The 16853-nt window shown below is 33.7% G+C and overlaps 1 protein-coding gene across 1 annotated transcript; it reads left to right on the forward strand.

The window, feature by feature from the left end:
* Positions 1-5588: 5588 nt before the first annotated feature.
* LOC127859794 (uncharacterized) lies at positions 5589-14109 on the forward strand. Its single transcript, XM_052397300.1, has 8 exons — positions 5589-6176; positions 6773-7070; positions 7561-7698; positions 8004-8141; positions 8437-8583; positions 10426-10631; positions 11277-11414; positions 14074-14109. The coding sequence occupies exons 1-8, from the start codon at positions 5886-5888 to the stop codon at positions 14107-14109; spliced, it is 1392 nt and encodes a 463-aa protein (XP_052253260.1). The 5' UTR covers positions 5589-5885.
* The last annotated feature ends 2744 nt before the right edge of the window (positions 14110-16853 follow it).

Genomic DNA, 16853 nt, shown 5'->3' on the forward strand with positions numbered 1-16853 from the left:
TTTACATAATTATTGCATTTTTTATGTGACAATTTGTATATTATAAATTTCATTGCTGTTATCCAGTTACTGTTCATTTACAAACTTCAGGAGAAGTTTGTCTGTTTAAGGTAGGGGAAATGTAATGCCTTGCAGTATCTCCTACCATGTTCAGTAAACAATTGTCATTTGTTAATTATTTTAATCACTCATCTATCACTCCTTCCTCATGTTTATACATATAGTTTAAGGACAGCACATATAAGCTGAGATGATGATTTGGCATGTGTATTTAATAGATCATTAACCAAAAGTATTTGCTAAAACTTACTGTCAATGTCCGAACTTCAGTGAAGCTAGTCCAACCGTCATCTTGCAATGAATCTTTTGATTATATTCATTTCCATATGACTTAACATTGTATAATTATAATAATACAACTACAAGTTACTTTAAGATACTATTTCATTGTCGTTAAATGTTCATATGTGCTGTTATTTGTGTAAAATTCGCCATTCCTAAAAAGCACTTTTCAGCAGTTTCAATATTTCGGATATATTGTACCGTAATATTTCTTCTCTGTCATAACTGCATTTTTGTTAAGGTCAGAGAGAAGTATATTTGTTTATTGTTAGATGTAGAATCTTTTGCTCATTTATATATGCTCATAAAATGTTTTTTTAGTTAAAATATAATATTATTGTTGAATGTTTACCGCTAGATAACTTTTTTTAGGTTTTAGGATTCCTAAATGCATTTGATTGGTTGTTGTACTCCGAAGTCATTTTGATTGGCTGAGGAAATTCCTCAGTCATTTTGATTGGTTAGTGCGCAGAATCACGCAGAATCCTAAATCCTAAGTTGCTGCGACAGGTATAAATAGCGCGGATAAACAACATCTTTCATGATCACAAAATTTCCGTTCATTACGGCATAAAAATCAGATCTTTATCAATTATTTAGATCGTATTGTCAGATCTTCTCCGTTCTGAGAATGGTAAGCTATTTTACAAGTTAAAACTACATTTACATCTATGGTTACAGTATTTAGTACATTAAAAATGATTCATCCTATGTCTTATGAACTCCAGAGAGCTCAAGAATTTATCTGCGCTATAAGAAAATACTTGCTATAAGATCTGTGTTTAAAGTCTACATTGAAGTGCCTTTTGAAACATGTCGACTTTATAATGCGATAATATTAGTAACCTTTAGTATCTGCAAATAAAAGACGTTGAAAAAATGAACCGCAGTTGTTTTGAAGCCATCCTGACAAGAGCGGCTAAATTATAGGCTGGGTAAAACTAAATGGTAGCGGTACACTACAGTTATCATCGCGAAATGTAATGAATGCAGTTTCACTTTCGGTTTGGTTGGTCGTGTAAACACCATAAATTCATTTTCAAACGTGGACAATAGCGTGACAAATTAATGATGGGATAGTAATTCATTTGGATAATAGATAAAATGCAACACAAATGAATGTAGAAAGTGCTTTGTATATCAACGTATGGGTAGAAAGTTTGGCGCTAGTTCAACGCGCGTCGTATACAGCCTTATAACAATAGACTCAATCTCTTGCACTACGGTCACATTACATTCACCTCTGTGTTGGGCTCAGAACGGACTATTGTTATGAAAGCGTCTCATTCATGTCATGATCATTCCAAGCGTTCATCATTGAGGTTACAGTATACTAAACAATCTCTTGCACGACGGTGACATTGCATTAACTGCATTAAAGAAAACCATCTCATACCATGATATCTTATATCAGTCTTAATTCATTATTATATTAAATTGATATGTTTTTTTATGTTAAGAAACCAGCATACATACACACGTCGAAGCAATTCCTAATGTCACTCAATAAAAAAGTATGTTCAATTGTTTACATTTGTGAAGTGCATGGAATGATTCAATCTGCGTAAATGAGCGATAAAATAGTTCCAAAGAGTTGCACAAAAACTCGCAAGTTTTTGCACGAATTATCGTACATTTAAAAGTCATATTTCTTAATTTAATGCATGCGATCTTAAATATCAACTCAAATATACATTGAATGCGTTTGTTCGGTTTTAGCTATTTGGTAGACAAAATGGCGTGCTGAGCCTTACGCAGAGTTGTATGGGGAGGCGGAAAACTACAACGGGCGAGGCATGGTATGGTTTTGCGCAAGGGGGGTTAGAGGGTTAGGGTTAGGGTTTGGGTTAGTGTTAGGGGTCGAATTAGGGTTTGGGTAAGCCTAAACCCAACCCTAACCCTAACCCGACCCCTAACCCTAACCCTTACCCTAACCCTTTTTTGGGGTTATCACCCCTGACCATGCCTCGCCCGTTGTAGTTTTCCGCCTCCCAGTTGTATGTGATAGCAAGGAACGACAACTCTGCGTGGAGATTGCAATAGACTGATAACCTTTCGGGTAGTAAAGTGGTAATACAAGCCAAGATGGCGACCATTAGGCACGAGGCCTAACTTACGGAGGATTTCGGAGATCGTCTATGTATTACCATTGTTATTCTAGGTGTTTACTCTTTCTTATGGGTAATGATTGTATTCTTCACCCATTTTCCCTTAGCATGTGATGAATAAGACTCTTTAAAACTAAACTAGCAATGCCCTTTGACAAGGCGACATACGGTACAAGATAAATCCGTTCACGTGCAATGGACGCAATATAGTAGCATATGAAAATCATGATATACAGTACAAATTAATAGACGTGATATAGATTTCCTTTGTTGTCGCATACAATAAATGTATTTGCACACGTAGTTGATGTAACGATCTACACGCTGTCATTCTACCCATGTTTCTATAAAACGACACATTTTGTGCTGTCGTAAAGAGACAACTTAAACAGTTAATAATCATTCGATTTAAATTTTTAAACCAACGTAAAGCATTTGAAATTGATGGTAATTTAATCAGGGTGCAGGATCACGTGACTTTGTTGGGTTCCCAATTAAACGTTAATGGCTGAAATAAACACAGGTAATTGGGTTTTAAAAAAACTTGTTAAAACAAATTTTATCAAGATTCTATTCTTAGAATTTCAACTAGTGCATAAAAGACAGATGTTTATGCTGCTTATGGCAATGCGAAATACACAAGAATAACTTTATTTAATAAGCCCGTGTTCTTGTTAAACAATGCGCTGTGTAATGAATGGTTTTGCTGCACGCAACGTGAAATTTTGTCACCGATTTCAGACGTATTCAAGGATGTAATATTATACCTTAAGATATCAGCACAAACTGCAAGAAAAACTGTCTTTTAAGCACGAAATATTTCTGCATATGTATTTCAATAACTCGAGATATTTAAAAAATAAAGTTCCGAACGGTATGTTTTCATTCTGTCCAACCTATGTGTAACCGCCTGAAAACCTCGTTGATTCTGCAGCGTGTAATGGCTACAGTTTTATTTCAAACAGAGCTTGAATAGTGCTGGTATTCCTCATAAGCAGAAGTTTAAGCGCTTAGTTGTATCTTAAAGGGGCTTGTTGACTGAATAAGGGCTTTTTGAATTTCGTATTAAATGCCATTTCTGTATAAATGTGTCTGAGTTTTATAGCTAAACAACGAGAAAAAGAACATATCATATTTTAACACACACACTTGGCCCCAGAGCAATCGAACCCTGGACGTTCGAATTACAAAGCTGCCGCCTGAAAATCTCGGTGAATCCGAATTTAACATATATTTTACCGTATTTAATTTAGTTTATCTAATCGACCCACGCGTTGACACAAAATTTCAACGAAACAAGAAGAATACTAAAAATCAAACCATCTTTTTGCATTTATAACGCTATATAATTCTATCCGTTTAACAAGACTGCGTATAATCGAACAGGTATTTCAGTATAAGCATAAACCAAGTATGTGTTATTATGCTTCGATTAGTACACTGTTCATTGTATTCAGTAAACAATGAAAATTGTCGATTCGTCAATATTTTAACAAGCCCCTTTAAACTGTATTGATAACAATCGATAATTGCGTGGATCTGTCAGCTTTATAAATATAATTGTAACTGAATACGTAAGCTTGGAGCTTCCTTATTGTATTTGTTTTAAGAACGGTACAAGGGTGGTACTCTGGTAAGTAATTTTTATTTATTTTTATTCAAAAGGTCGTTTACAAATTATATTCATGTAATATTTCTTATTTGTATGATTGATTTATAAATCAAAACCATAGTCTTGTTTTCGAAATATAAACATATCTAATACACACTACTTACTTAAAATTTGATTTGAAATTTGACCTATTTAATTTTGCATTGGTAGGGTGTAAATGTTTCATTTCTTGTAGTATATTGCAGCATAGTTTTGAAGTTCGACCCATATGGTGAGTACATGTATAATATGTATATACATATAAATCCGATAAGGTGTTTGCCATTAAGAAAATATATGTGTTAAATGACCATTCCCGATAAATTGTTATGACTAAAGTATGCTTATACGAACATGTTTAAACATGCTATTTATACTTTAGTTTACACCATCAATTGAATGTTTTATCGAATATTCAAGATATTGCCGATTTCAATTATAATTCCGTAATTTTATTTTAAACAAACAATTATAGCTATACTAATTTGCAGACATTTCGCTTTAATTGTAAGGGAATATGAAACGAAAACCGGGCGTGCTTAACCGCGTATTTAAAACCCGGAATAATAAATAATATATTATATAGCATACTGCAAGTACTTCTCAAATCAACATAACATAAAACATATATCCAATCTATAACATCAATAAAATTATACTTATAAATAAATAGTGTTCTTAATCACGAGGATTTAAATATTATAAAATATGTCTTGACGGCATAATACAGACATCCATATCTGCCCACTCACAGCTACGGGATGATAAATAGCCATCGTCTAAAATGTATTCACAATTCAACGACCCAACCAAATCGTTTAAAACTCGGTATAAAAGAATAAAATGAAACGAAAATATAATCTCTTAAATATATTCAATGTTTCGGACACCTACATGTACAAAAACTAATAATGCAATAAAAATTGCGCTTGTAATGCGTCGAAACAGTTTTTTGTTTGATACAAGCGATTCCCAAACAAAACTTTATAGCGCTTCTCATACAAAACTTCATATAACAGAAAATCAGCATGAGTAGAAATAAAGGAATTAATGGTTTGTTATTCAAAACACTACCTTGTAGACATATTTCTTTTACAAAATTAAAACAAAGGTCGAGATGGGTAAGTGTATATTAATGATAGTGTTCAGAAATCAAATTTAACGTATTTCACCTTATACAAGACCTCGAGTTACCAAAAGAATACGGCATATTTGGTATGCCTTTGCACAAAGATATGGTTGAATAACCCATCCATTTACAATCTAAGAAAATCATCCAAAAGATATGTCTCGTAACGCGAATAATCTACATGTACACTTGGAGACTTTTCTGACGCATCACTTTTTAAACTTGAATATATCCGTTATATATTTTGATATAAATTTTTCGATGCGATCGATTTTGATAATTTGAGTTTTAAGTTATATTCTTTTTGTTAAGCAATTTCAATGAAATTTACAGGAATGATCAGATCGTCTTGAATTATTATTGGTCCAAATTTCAACAAAATCCGTAAACAAATATATTGATTTGAATACATGTTGCGTTGGAAAAATCTCCAAGTATATTTATTATTTTTACATGCTTACTATAACCCAGATAACCTTTGTTAATTCTATATACTTAACATGTTTTGGAGTGTGATTACTTCGGATTATTGTTTTCAGTAATCGAACATAAACAGCTTATAAACTATTTAAAAAATATATCATTATTTTTTTAATCAAGTAAAACAAAAACAACTACAACTTGCTACATATTTTGAATATAGATTTTTTATGGAATGGAAGAGACAACGTCATCCGCCGAAAATGAACAATCGGCTGAAATACCACACACATCATTTGTGCAAAATATTGAGTTGACACCTACTTTAGCTCAACAAAGAAATTTTAAGCCGTCATCACAGGGTATGACACACAATCAACCGATGGGATTTTATGTACCAAACGCTCAAATTCAGAATCCAACCATAGATACAATGCAACGTCAGAATGACATTTCAATAGATGCCGTACCATCTGAGCCACAGGCCCAAATAATTGATGTAAAAGCACCCGTATCTCAGGCTGAGGTAAACCGCTTAATTAACTTCTTATTTTAACATTGTTTCTGCAATAATGAACGAAAGGCTTAGTTCGTTTAAAACCATAAATCTTTTCTGAAAAATAGGTCTTCATTTGCTTGCGTAGTAAAGTTTCAAAGACATCATTATTATCTTTATTTCATATCAGATTTAGAATCTTTTAATAGATTGAGAATGCAAAAACTGGCTTTGCAAATACAAAGAAGAGTAATACCTTCTCCACAATTTTACTCCGTTAGATATGCTATTTATTCAAAGCGCCCTATAATTATTTTCTTGTCGACTAAAAATCTGAGCAACACAAATATATTACGTTACCTACAATTTATATATTAGAATTTGCATACCATACATATATGGTCTCTTTTTAAGCAAAATGATACCAGATCACAGATTCATGGGCACACTAAGTTTTAAATAGTCAGGAAGCAGTTGGTAAGATGTCGTGTATGGAGACATAGTCGTTGTAGAGTGTGACCGCAGTTCGGCTGGTCTTTTCATCAATCATCAGCTCATTTATAATTATACAAGTAATTGACATGTACATAATTATACCATTAATTCCAAGGTATATTAATTTTCAGTTTGTGCAAAAAAGTTTTATGAATTACGTCCGACAGAGCGAAACTAACACCGATGATGCCATTTGCAAAGAAAATATTTTGTCGGTGAATGAACATAAATGTGTTTATCAAGCAAATGTTCAATGTGGAGACCAAAATTCTATGATTGTATTCGTTCCCAAAGAAAAGAAGTGTGATGTTTATGCAAAACAGATAGGGAATGACAATAAAACAATAATTAACGTTACGATACATTCAAGCACAGTAACGTTTTGTGGAGAAAATATTAAATGCATTCCAATCGACGCAAATGGAGAAGGTACATTTCCACAAAACTTTCGTAAACTTTATTGTAAGGTTTTACTTTACTGATCGCAAATACTGTAGCTTAATAGAATCATATCAATATGACATGGGCTGCAATACAAAACATACGATGATTTGAATTAAGCTTTATTACCCGGTATGCTATAAATTCAGTATTGAAGATTAAAATCTTTGTGTAACCGACAAAGTGCCTCTTGAATTCTTTCTATTAAGGGCAATTATTTCAAACAACTATACACTTATGCGTATTTTGTCCCAGACATCAATAACAAAACTAATGTAAATTTAGATTAAGAACGATGCATACGGTGTAAAGAATTCTTTTTCTAAGCACACACTAAGTTGCACATATTAAAGTGAACATATATATTATACTTATAAATATTATATTTATATTTTTTTTAATTTAAGATAATTTAATATTAATACATATCATCGGTATATTTTGACGGCACCAGAAAACGTAGTTTATATATTTCCAGTATGGGTTCGCATCAAAAGAATAAGTACAGTTTACGAGGGACAGACGATGCAGACTGTCAATGATGTTGACAACTCAATGCTCATTGAAAGTATTGTCCAAGAGGACTTGCTATCAGTTCGACTGCAGAGAAGTAATGGTAAAGCAATTTCAATATACTTACGCATGTCAGTTAATGATAAAGTCATATGGACACGACTTCATACATAAATGAGCAAATTAATGAACGTATATATGTATATATAGACGGAATATGCATCGTTATCGATAAGCAATACAATAAAATACCAATATTTACTATGTGACAAATATGTAATAGCTGAACAGTAAATCGTTTATACAATAAGTATAAGCTGTATGCACAAACGAAAACAAAGAAAAATAATAGCAAACGGTGTTGGAGAAAAAGATTAAAAATATTTATTTCTACATTTTACATTCCAGATAAGGAATTTTCTCTTGACAATGTATTACGTCACAGAACTATTGAACAGTTTATGTCAAAGCCATACTGTACCTACCAGGTGACAGTTCATGACTTTGACTACGGGAAACAACAGAGGCGTGTCAGTGACGATAAAAGTACTTACTTTAACTAACGTTACTAAGAAAAAAATATAACTTGGCAAAATATGAGACACGAGTCGTTATTGTTCATTGTTTTATAAGTATAACCATAAGCTGGACGAGGAACTAACGTAAAAAGTAAAGAACATAAGTAAATCAAAAGAAATAAATTTAAATGATTTCAAGACCCGCAATTCAAATTAGATAGTGGTTTATACTGATAATTTCTTATATAGTCTGTAAGTTGTTTGTTCGTTCTTCATAGATCAATAAATGAACAATGCTTTTCCATTTGCTTTTTGTTAAAAAGGAGTAAACGAGGAAGGAATATTCAACGATGTGCCTCTGTATCGCAGCCGTCCAGCAGACTACGTGCATTATAGCACTATTCAAGACGAGCATGTTCTTGCTTCTTCAGGTCCACCAAAGTTGCCACTTCGCCCACCACCCCCAACAGGTTTTTTTATCGAGACGCGTGCGCAAAAGTTTTCAAGAAATAATGTCAATTTTCACTATGATCAAGCTACTTTCTAATGGAAAACTATATATGATTGGAAATACAAGACAATAATATTTTGTTAAAAAAACAGTTCTTATAAACTATATTCGTAAATAAACATACTTATCATAGAAATCACATCGGTATTCGCAGGTATGGGGCTGTTATTTTCAGAACGAGAACAACTCCGTTGCTGTTAGGCTAGAAACAAATATATCAATGAAGATCAAAGTAGTGCAAAAAAAGAGATTGTTTTCTTATTGCATAGACATTACTAAACAAACTGGTTACCAAAAATATTGCGCCAAAATATTTAACGTTTTTATTTTACTTTTTGTTTAACTTATCCCTTACTCTCATAGCATCGGTCCTTCAAGAAGTGCTGGAAAGATGTATTTTTTTTTAATTATTAAAAGTTGTAATTCATTTTATGGTTATCCATTACTATTAAGACGATAACTCAATGTTCCGGGCTTCGTTGGAAAGTAGGTCATGTATATTCCAGGCCGATGCTTTGATTTGTAATAACGTAACACACAATTTAGTAAGTTTGTTTATGGATCAATAGTAGCTCTATCAAATGTTTTATATGCCGCTTATTTTTGAATAAAATGTACAAATATTTTAAGAACAACATGAGCAAGCGTTTCATTTTTCCATTAAAGCGATTTTATTCGATTTTGTCAAATATTTATTAATTTATATAAAATGTGTAAAAAACTTATTAAACATATATTTCAATATTAATTAAAATAAAAGTTAAGAAGAACATGTGTCGAAAATGCGAAATAAGTCAGATATTTAATTTTGCAATCGAAAATGTCTGTACAGTCGAATTCGCCAGCATGTAAATCATGCATGTACGCTGTGAATTTTAATTAATTACAATTATCAAGCATATTGTATGTATTGACCATATGGGGCGGTCCAGCGCATTACTGTGTAGGAAATTCCCAACGGTTACCAAAGTTACCAAACGATAATGGGAGTAAAGATGTATAATAACCTCCCTGGTTCAGTCGTATTTTGTGATAACCATTATTCGCATTAGTCAGAGGTTGATTTCGCCACGCCAGGTCAATAAATACGCACACTATCTATGAGTTAGCGGTCGAAAGTCGCATCATTTGGTATAATAATAATAATAATGTTCAATAAATACGCACAATATCTATGAGTCAGCGGTCGATAGTCGCATAATTTGGTATAAATAATAATGATAATAATGTTCAATGTCAAAAATCTCTAAAAGCAACATATGTAAGGCGTCTTCTGAATGGCTAACACTTAGGGGTCTGTAAAAACTGTACGTCGAAGTACATTTCTCTTTTTACCTAGTATGTCTTGTTGACTTTTGACCCAAATGGTACGCATTACTCATTAGAGTGTTTTATCATGCAACTAATACGTGTCCTGTACTTCTCTTAAGCATATTTGACTATCGCTAAATGTTTTGCCTGATAGACATGTCTTATAATAGTTTGAGTCTTTACATATGTTCTTTATATCATTATAAATAACTTGTCATTAGAAATTCCATAATATACATTTCGGCGAAAATATTTTAATATAGGCGAAATTTGTTTTAACCGTCGATCATTTAGTCATATCTGCGTTACAGGCGTTCATTAAACTTTAACGAAAGAACGTTTTAATCACGAGTTTAACTTTACTGTTGTAAAACAAGACGTTTGGTGAGTGAGGTATTGACAGTTCAAATAAGTGATATTTTGGTTTGAAAGTTTAACTTTTTTTGCAATTTATTGTATATGACTGTCATTCGGCTTTTCTGATTATCAATTAAAGTTATGCCGTCTGAATTGAGTAAAAGGAGATTAGTCAATTCCAAGTCCGTTTCGGACATGACGAAAAAAACGGGCCGCTCAGCGACAATTCGCCGTTCAGCGACAATTCATAATCCTCCACCGCGTCCAAAGCTTTGGCCAAGATGTCACCATGGCAAAATGAAATTCGCCGAGCTTCTTGAAAAGCTAAAATTCGAAAAGGTGTGTAATAGTCTGCAATTCAGTATGGGTAAATATGTCGAGTCATCTCATAGGAAGGTAAAATTTGGCATCCATGCTAAGTTCTCCTTGCTTTATATTTAACGTGAAAATGGCGGATGCCAGCTTTTATTTTGTTTCGTTTCATTGTATTCAAGGTAACGGTACATTATTAAATTTGATGATTTCTTAAAAAAATATACATCAAAATAACGCGTATACGTTATCCTACAACATATAATTATCATGTGTAAAACAAAAATGAGCTATATACATAACTATCATCTACTAGCAATATGTATACCATTTTGCGAAACCAGTGTTTAAAATATTACTTTATAATGATTTGCATAATTAAAAGTAATACTTTAATTAGTATTATTTAATTCAGCGACAGCAAACTTTGTAAGTTGTACTGTTCGAGACAAATGTAAACATACGGAAGACTTAAAAAATCAGTTTGCTAAAGTAATAAAGAGAGACTAGTATCCATTGGTAAATGTATTCATCAACTGGCATCTAGCTTATTGTATATGCTGAAGTACTTTTAGCAGCTGACATATGCGAAGCCTCATAATATTTATATTGTGTCGAGCAACTAAAAGTATTTATTTGCTGGAATATAAGTAAATATCGTAAACATTTTAGAAAGGAAGTTTCCTGGTTTACACATCTCAAACATTCGAGCAATCTTTGGCCTTCGTCGATTCGAATAAAGCAGTGAAGACTCTGGATATTGTTCGTGACAGCAAAGGATATTACCTTAAACATAAGGTGTCGTATACAGTTTTCACGCATTTTTTTAATTGTTGTAAATTTATATGTCGTGACATGCTCGGATATTAACCTTTTGGACAGTGCTTCTTATTTTATAAGATATTTATTATAGATACCAAGAAAACACACTGCAGATTGCATGCTCATAACCACGTTTTCTTAAAAGGAGAGTTAACAGTTTTTATATTTTAAAATCCACTGTGTCACTGATTACCAAGCTGGCTTGTATGCATATTTATATTAACCTGCACTTGTGTGGCATTTTAAGGTTCGTCTTAATTGCAATATATCGACAAAGTAGTCTGTCTTAATAACAACTAGAGCTTTGTCAAAGACATAACGAATACCCCCACATGAAGAGCGGGTGAAAAGTACTTGAAATAGGGAACACCATGATGAATGTGTAAAACGCACTTAGTGACCCTGTGACCTAGTTTTTTGCCCGGCATGGCCCATGTTCGAACATCGCCTAGAGATCATCTAGATAAAACTTCTGACCAAGTTTGGTGAAGAGCAGATGATAAGTACTTGAAATAGAGAGCCAACACCATACTGAATGTGTAAAATGCATTAAGTGACCCATGACCTAGTTTTTTTACCGACATGGCCCATGTTCGAATATGGCCTAGAGATCATCTATAGATATTAAACCTCTGACCAAGTTTGGTGAAGATCAGAGGTAAACTACTTCAATTAGAGATCGTACACCATGTTTAAAACGCACTAAGTGACCCCGTGACCTAGTTTTTGACCTGGCAAGGCCCATGTTCGAACTTGGCCTTAAGATCATCTAGATAAAACTTCTGACCAAGTTTGATGAAGATCAGATGAAAACAACTTGCATTAGAGAGCGGACACTTTATACGGCCCGACTGACAAGACAGACAGACAAGTTCACTCCTATATACCCCCTTAAACTTTGTTTGTGGGGGTATAATTAGAGAGCGGACACCATGCTCAATGTTTAAAACGCACTTAGTGACCCCATGACCAAGTTTTTGACCCGGCAAGGCACATGTTCGAACTTGGCCTTAAGATCATCTAGATAAAACTTCTGACCAAGTTTGGTGAAGATCGGATGAAAACTACTTGAATTAGAGAGCGGAAACCATGCTGCATGTTAAAAAACGCACTAAGTGACCCCGTGACCTAGTTTTTGGCCCGGCATGGCCCATATTCAAACTTGGCATAGAGATCATTTAGATAAAACTTCTGACCAAGTTTGGTGAAGATTGATGAAAACTACTTGAATTAGAGAGCGGACAACATGTTGAATGTTTAAAACGCACGTAGTGATCACGTGACCTAGTTTTTGACCAGGCCATATTCAAACTTGACCTTGACATCATCTAGATACAACTTCGACCAAGTTTGGTGAAGGTCGGATGAAAACGAATTGAATAAGAGAGCGGACACTTAATACCGACCTTCAGAAAAGTTCACTCCTATATACCCCCCCTAAATTTCGTTTGTGGGGGTATAATAAATGTCTGTGAACTTGTTTTTTTATGCCCCCAGAACATAGGTTCTGGGGGCATATTAAAATCGCACCGTCCGTTAGTTAGTCCGTCCGTCTGTCTGTCTGCCCGTCCGTCTGTCTATCCGTCCTGATTAGTTTCCGCTAAATAAGTCAAGCAATTGTCATCAGATCTTCAACAAACTTCATGAAAATGTGTAAGGCAATAACATCTAGGCCAAGTTCGATAATCAGCCAAATTGACAGATCAGAAAAATGTTTTTCATTCGTTTCCGCTCAATAACTGAGTAACGGCCCTTGAATCATCATAAAATTTGGCTTTTTCTCATGTCCGCTCAATAACTCGAGCAATTGTCATCAGATCTTCACCAAACTTCATGAAAATGTGAAAGGCAATAACATCTATGTCAAGTTCCATAATCGGCCAAACTGACCCAGACACTCCTGAGTTAAGGCCCTTGAATCATTGAAAAAATTCTTTTGTTCTTGTTTCCGCTGAATAACTCGAGCAAATGTCATAGGATCTTCGAACCACTTCATGAACATGTTTAAGGTCATAAGATCTAGGTCAAGTTCGATAATCAGACAAATTGACCAAGACACTCCTGAGTTACGGCCCTTGAATCATCGAAAAAATGATTTTTTCTCGTTTCCGCTCTATAACTCCAGCATTTGTCATCGGATCTTGCCCAAACTTCATAAAAATGTGTAAGACAATAAAATCTAGGTTAAGTTCGATAATCAGCCAAATTTACCCAGGCACTTCTGAGTTACGGCCCTTGAATCATAAAAAATTGCGTTTCCGCTCACAAATTTTCATAACTTCTATTTCGCTTCAGATGTAACCTTCATATTTGGTATGCATGTGTATATGGACAAGGCCTTTCCATACGCTCACAAATTTTGACCCCTTTGACCTTGACCTTAGGGTCCGCGCTTAGGTTTAGAAATCTGCGTTTAGGTTTCGAAAAAGCGTTTTTTGGGGGCATATGTCTTCAGATTGAGACAGCTCTGTTTTATAAAAAATTCAACAAGTGATATTTTGCACATTTTAAATAGTAAACATGTCATTTGCATTATACACTTATATGTAATCAGTCATAAAGTTTGACATTCTCCGTCATATTATTGCAGGTTTGTGAAAACTTGTCAGCATTAATTGACAATGCTGTTGGAACCTGTATCCTGCAGGAAATACCAGTATCTGCGACAAGTACCAAGCTTTAACAGCAGAAACGGATTGCTTTGAGAGTTTGTGTAGAATGCCATTGTGATGACAGTTGTTAAAATATAGTATATTTCTGATCTCATTATATAATGGGTACGTGTATTCCAGTGTACTTTGACAAAGTTACATCATAAAAATTACGCCTACTAAGCATACGTATAGCGTCACTAACTCTCGGCCAAGAAATAAGTGTGTGTTTTCCTCTAAGTAACTACGTTGTCGTCATCCATGAAGATACGGAACAATCAACAGCAATCGTCATTGAATAGAGATAAAGTGAATATCAGATGCACCTGTATGAGAGAAAAACCTCATTTTACAATTAAGTCCCTTATTTACGGCAATGAACATATGCCAAACAGTGAGGTTCACAATAATTTCACTAGACACAATACATTTGTTCATAACAAACGAAAAACATGACATTTTGTTTAAAAGGTTATGAAATGTGGTGCAATGTCTTATATAAAATTATGTAGTACACATTATATATCTTTCACAAAGCCAATAAGCTTAGAATAATACAATACTTGTTGCAATCATTAAACAACGTTTTTACATTATGTGGTCACTAAGTATTAACCTCTTCCATGTGACATTCTCACTAAACCATGTTGTATTTAAATCCTTTTTAAATCTATCTTTATTCGAAATAATGTATGTTTTGTATTTAATTAAAACGTGTGCTGTTATTGCACATTTATGTTTATGACGATCAGCTGTATATATGCTCAAGTCAAAAATAAACCATTATGTTCTGTTCAGCTCTGATAAAACTGGGGTCACTGCATGGAACTGTCAGTGCAAAAGCACTGGGGATTTAAACTTTCAATAAGGAGCTTCCAACCTCATACTTGGACCCGAAATATTCATTTAACTCCCCGAGTTATTCATTGAACATTTAAGCGTACATCAAACATTAGGAAGCTATTAAGCATTATAAGACAGCGATGCATCTTGTAGCAATATTCAACCAACCGTTGTCTGGAATCTCATGTACCTCAACGCATCATCGCCCACAAAAATGTCTGATGTTCTGAGCAGCCTATAAGGTAGTTATATTGATCCCATGACCATCACAGACTGAAGGTACCCGTATGTGTCCGAGGGAGGACATAAGGAGCCATTTTGACGACACTACCTTTAACAAGGATGTTCAATGACAGACATCTTGCAATTATTTATTAAGCGTTTTCTTTAATTACTAATAATATAAGTGGATTTAATTTAGTAAACTAATTAAATCCTTTTCTTTAATTAAGTAAACATAATTAAATCAATCAAAAATGATCGAAAACTCATAAAATCCCCAAAATCCCATGGGAACAAACAGAAAACTCTACATAAAATCCCATGGGAACAAACATAAAGGTCGGTGAGGGTCAATGGAAACAAACCGCTTTTTAAGCTGATGGAAACCACACTTACAATGTGAGGACTGAAAATATTGTATTAGACAATTGTTCAATTATACATAAGATATTTGAAGTATAGAGACGAGTGTTACAAGCGACATGCCGCCTTATGATGGTAGCAATTTGCGCAATGTTATTTTTAAAATCATTAATATATGGCAAAGTAATGGCTGAGACAGGACATTTCACTTTTCAACTGTACGCGTGACTTTGACCTATGACACCTGAGTGTATCTTTGACCTTTGGGGAAGGGAAACGGGTATTTACTCGACACGACGTCGAATGATGGTTTACATTTCCGCCAAGTCATTATAAAAACCATCAATATATGGCAAAGTAAAGGCTGAGACATACATTTGTGGACGGACAACAGGATGGACTCACACACGGACTGTGCGATTCCTATATACATGTACCATCTTCTTCGAAGGAGGGCATGAAACCAATGTAAACTACATTGACACAGTAATCATATTCTACCAATGTAACAACAAATTTACATTTTTTCAGTTAGAACAATTTTAATAAACATGATGAACAGTATATGTTACTTTTTTTTATAAATGTCATTCGGAATGTTGATTGAGCATTATTAAATTTGATAACATCACAGTACAGCTATGAAATGTTAAACTTGGATTAATTTGTAAGTGGATTTCAATAAAATAGCATGATAAACAGATAACATAGGCCTGTCTTATTAAAAATAGACATATTAAGTTTCTACTGATGTTTCAGCTCAAAACAAACACAAATTCATAATCAATCTGTATATTTAATAAAAGGCATGTAAAGGTTTATAGGATATAGTTACTGAACTATCAAATCAATCAAGTTGATGCTAACTGATTATATTTTTTTTATGTGCATATATGTGCATGTGTTTAATATAGCATATGTGCGACGGTGCACTATTTGGAATTTTCATCTGACCCCTGGGTCAAAAGTTATGAGTAAATAAATGGGTAAAAAAAACCCTCATTTTACAAACAACAAGCGACGCACATGATAATAAATTTTGACCCAGAGGTCAGATCAAAATTCCAAATAGTGCACTGTCGCACATATTGTTTTTCATACCCGAATTTTTTTGTTCATACCCAATAATTTTTTTTATACACATTTTTTTTCATACCCACATTTTTTTTTTCATACCCATATTTTTTTCGTACCAACATTTTTTTTTTGGTACCCAATTTTGTTTCATACCCACATTTTTTTTGTAACCATATTTTTTTTTACCCAATTTTTTTTCGTATCCAAATTTGTTTCGTACCCAATTTTTTTTGTACTCAATTATTTTTTAACCAATTGATTTTTCGTACCC

This window comes from Dreissena polymorpha, chromosome 15 (assembly GCF_020536995.1).
Source record: "Dreissena polymorpha isolate Duluth1 chromosome 15, UMN_Dpol_1.0, whole genome shotgun sequence".
Classification (NCBI taxonomy): Eukaryota; Metazoa; Mollusca; class Bivalvia; order Myida; family Dreissenidae; genus Dreissena; species Dreissena polymorpha.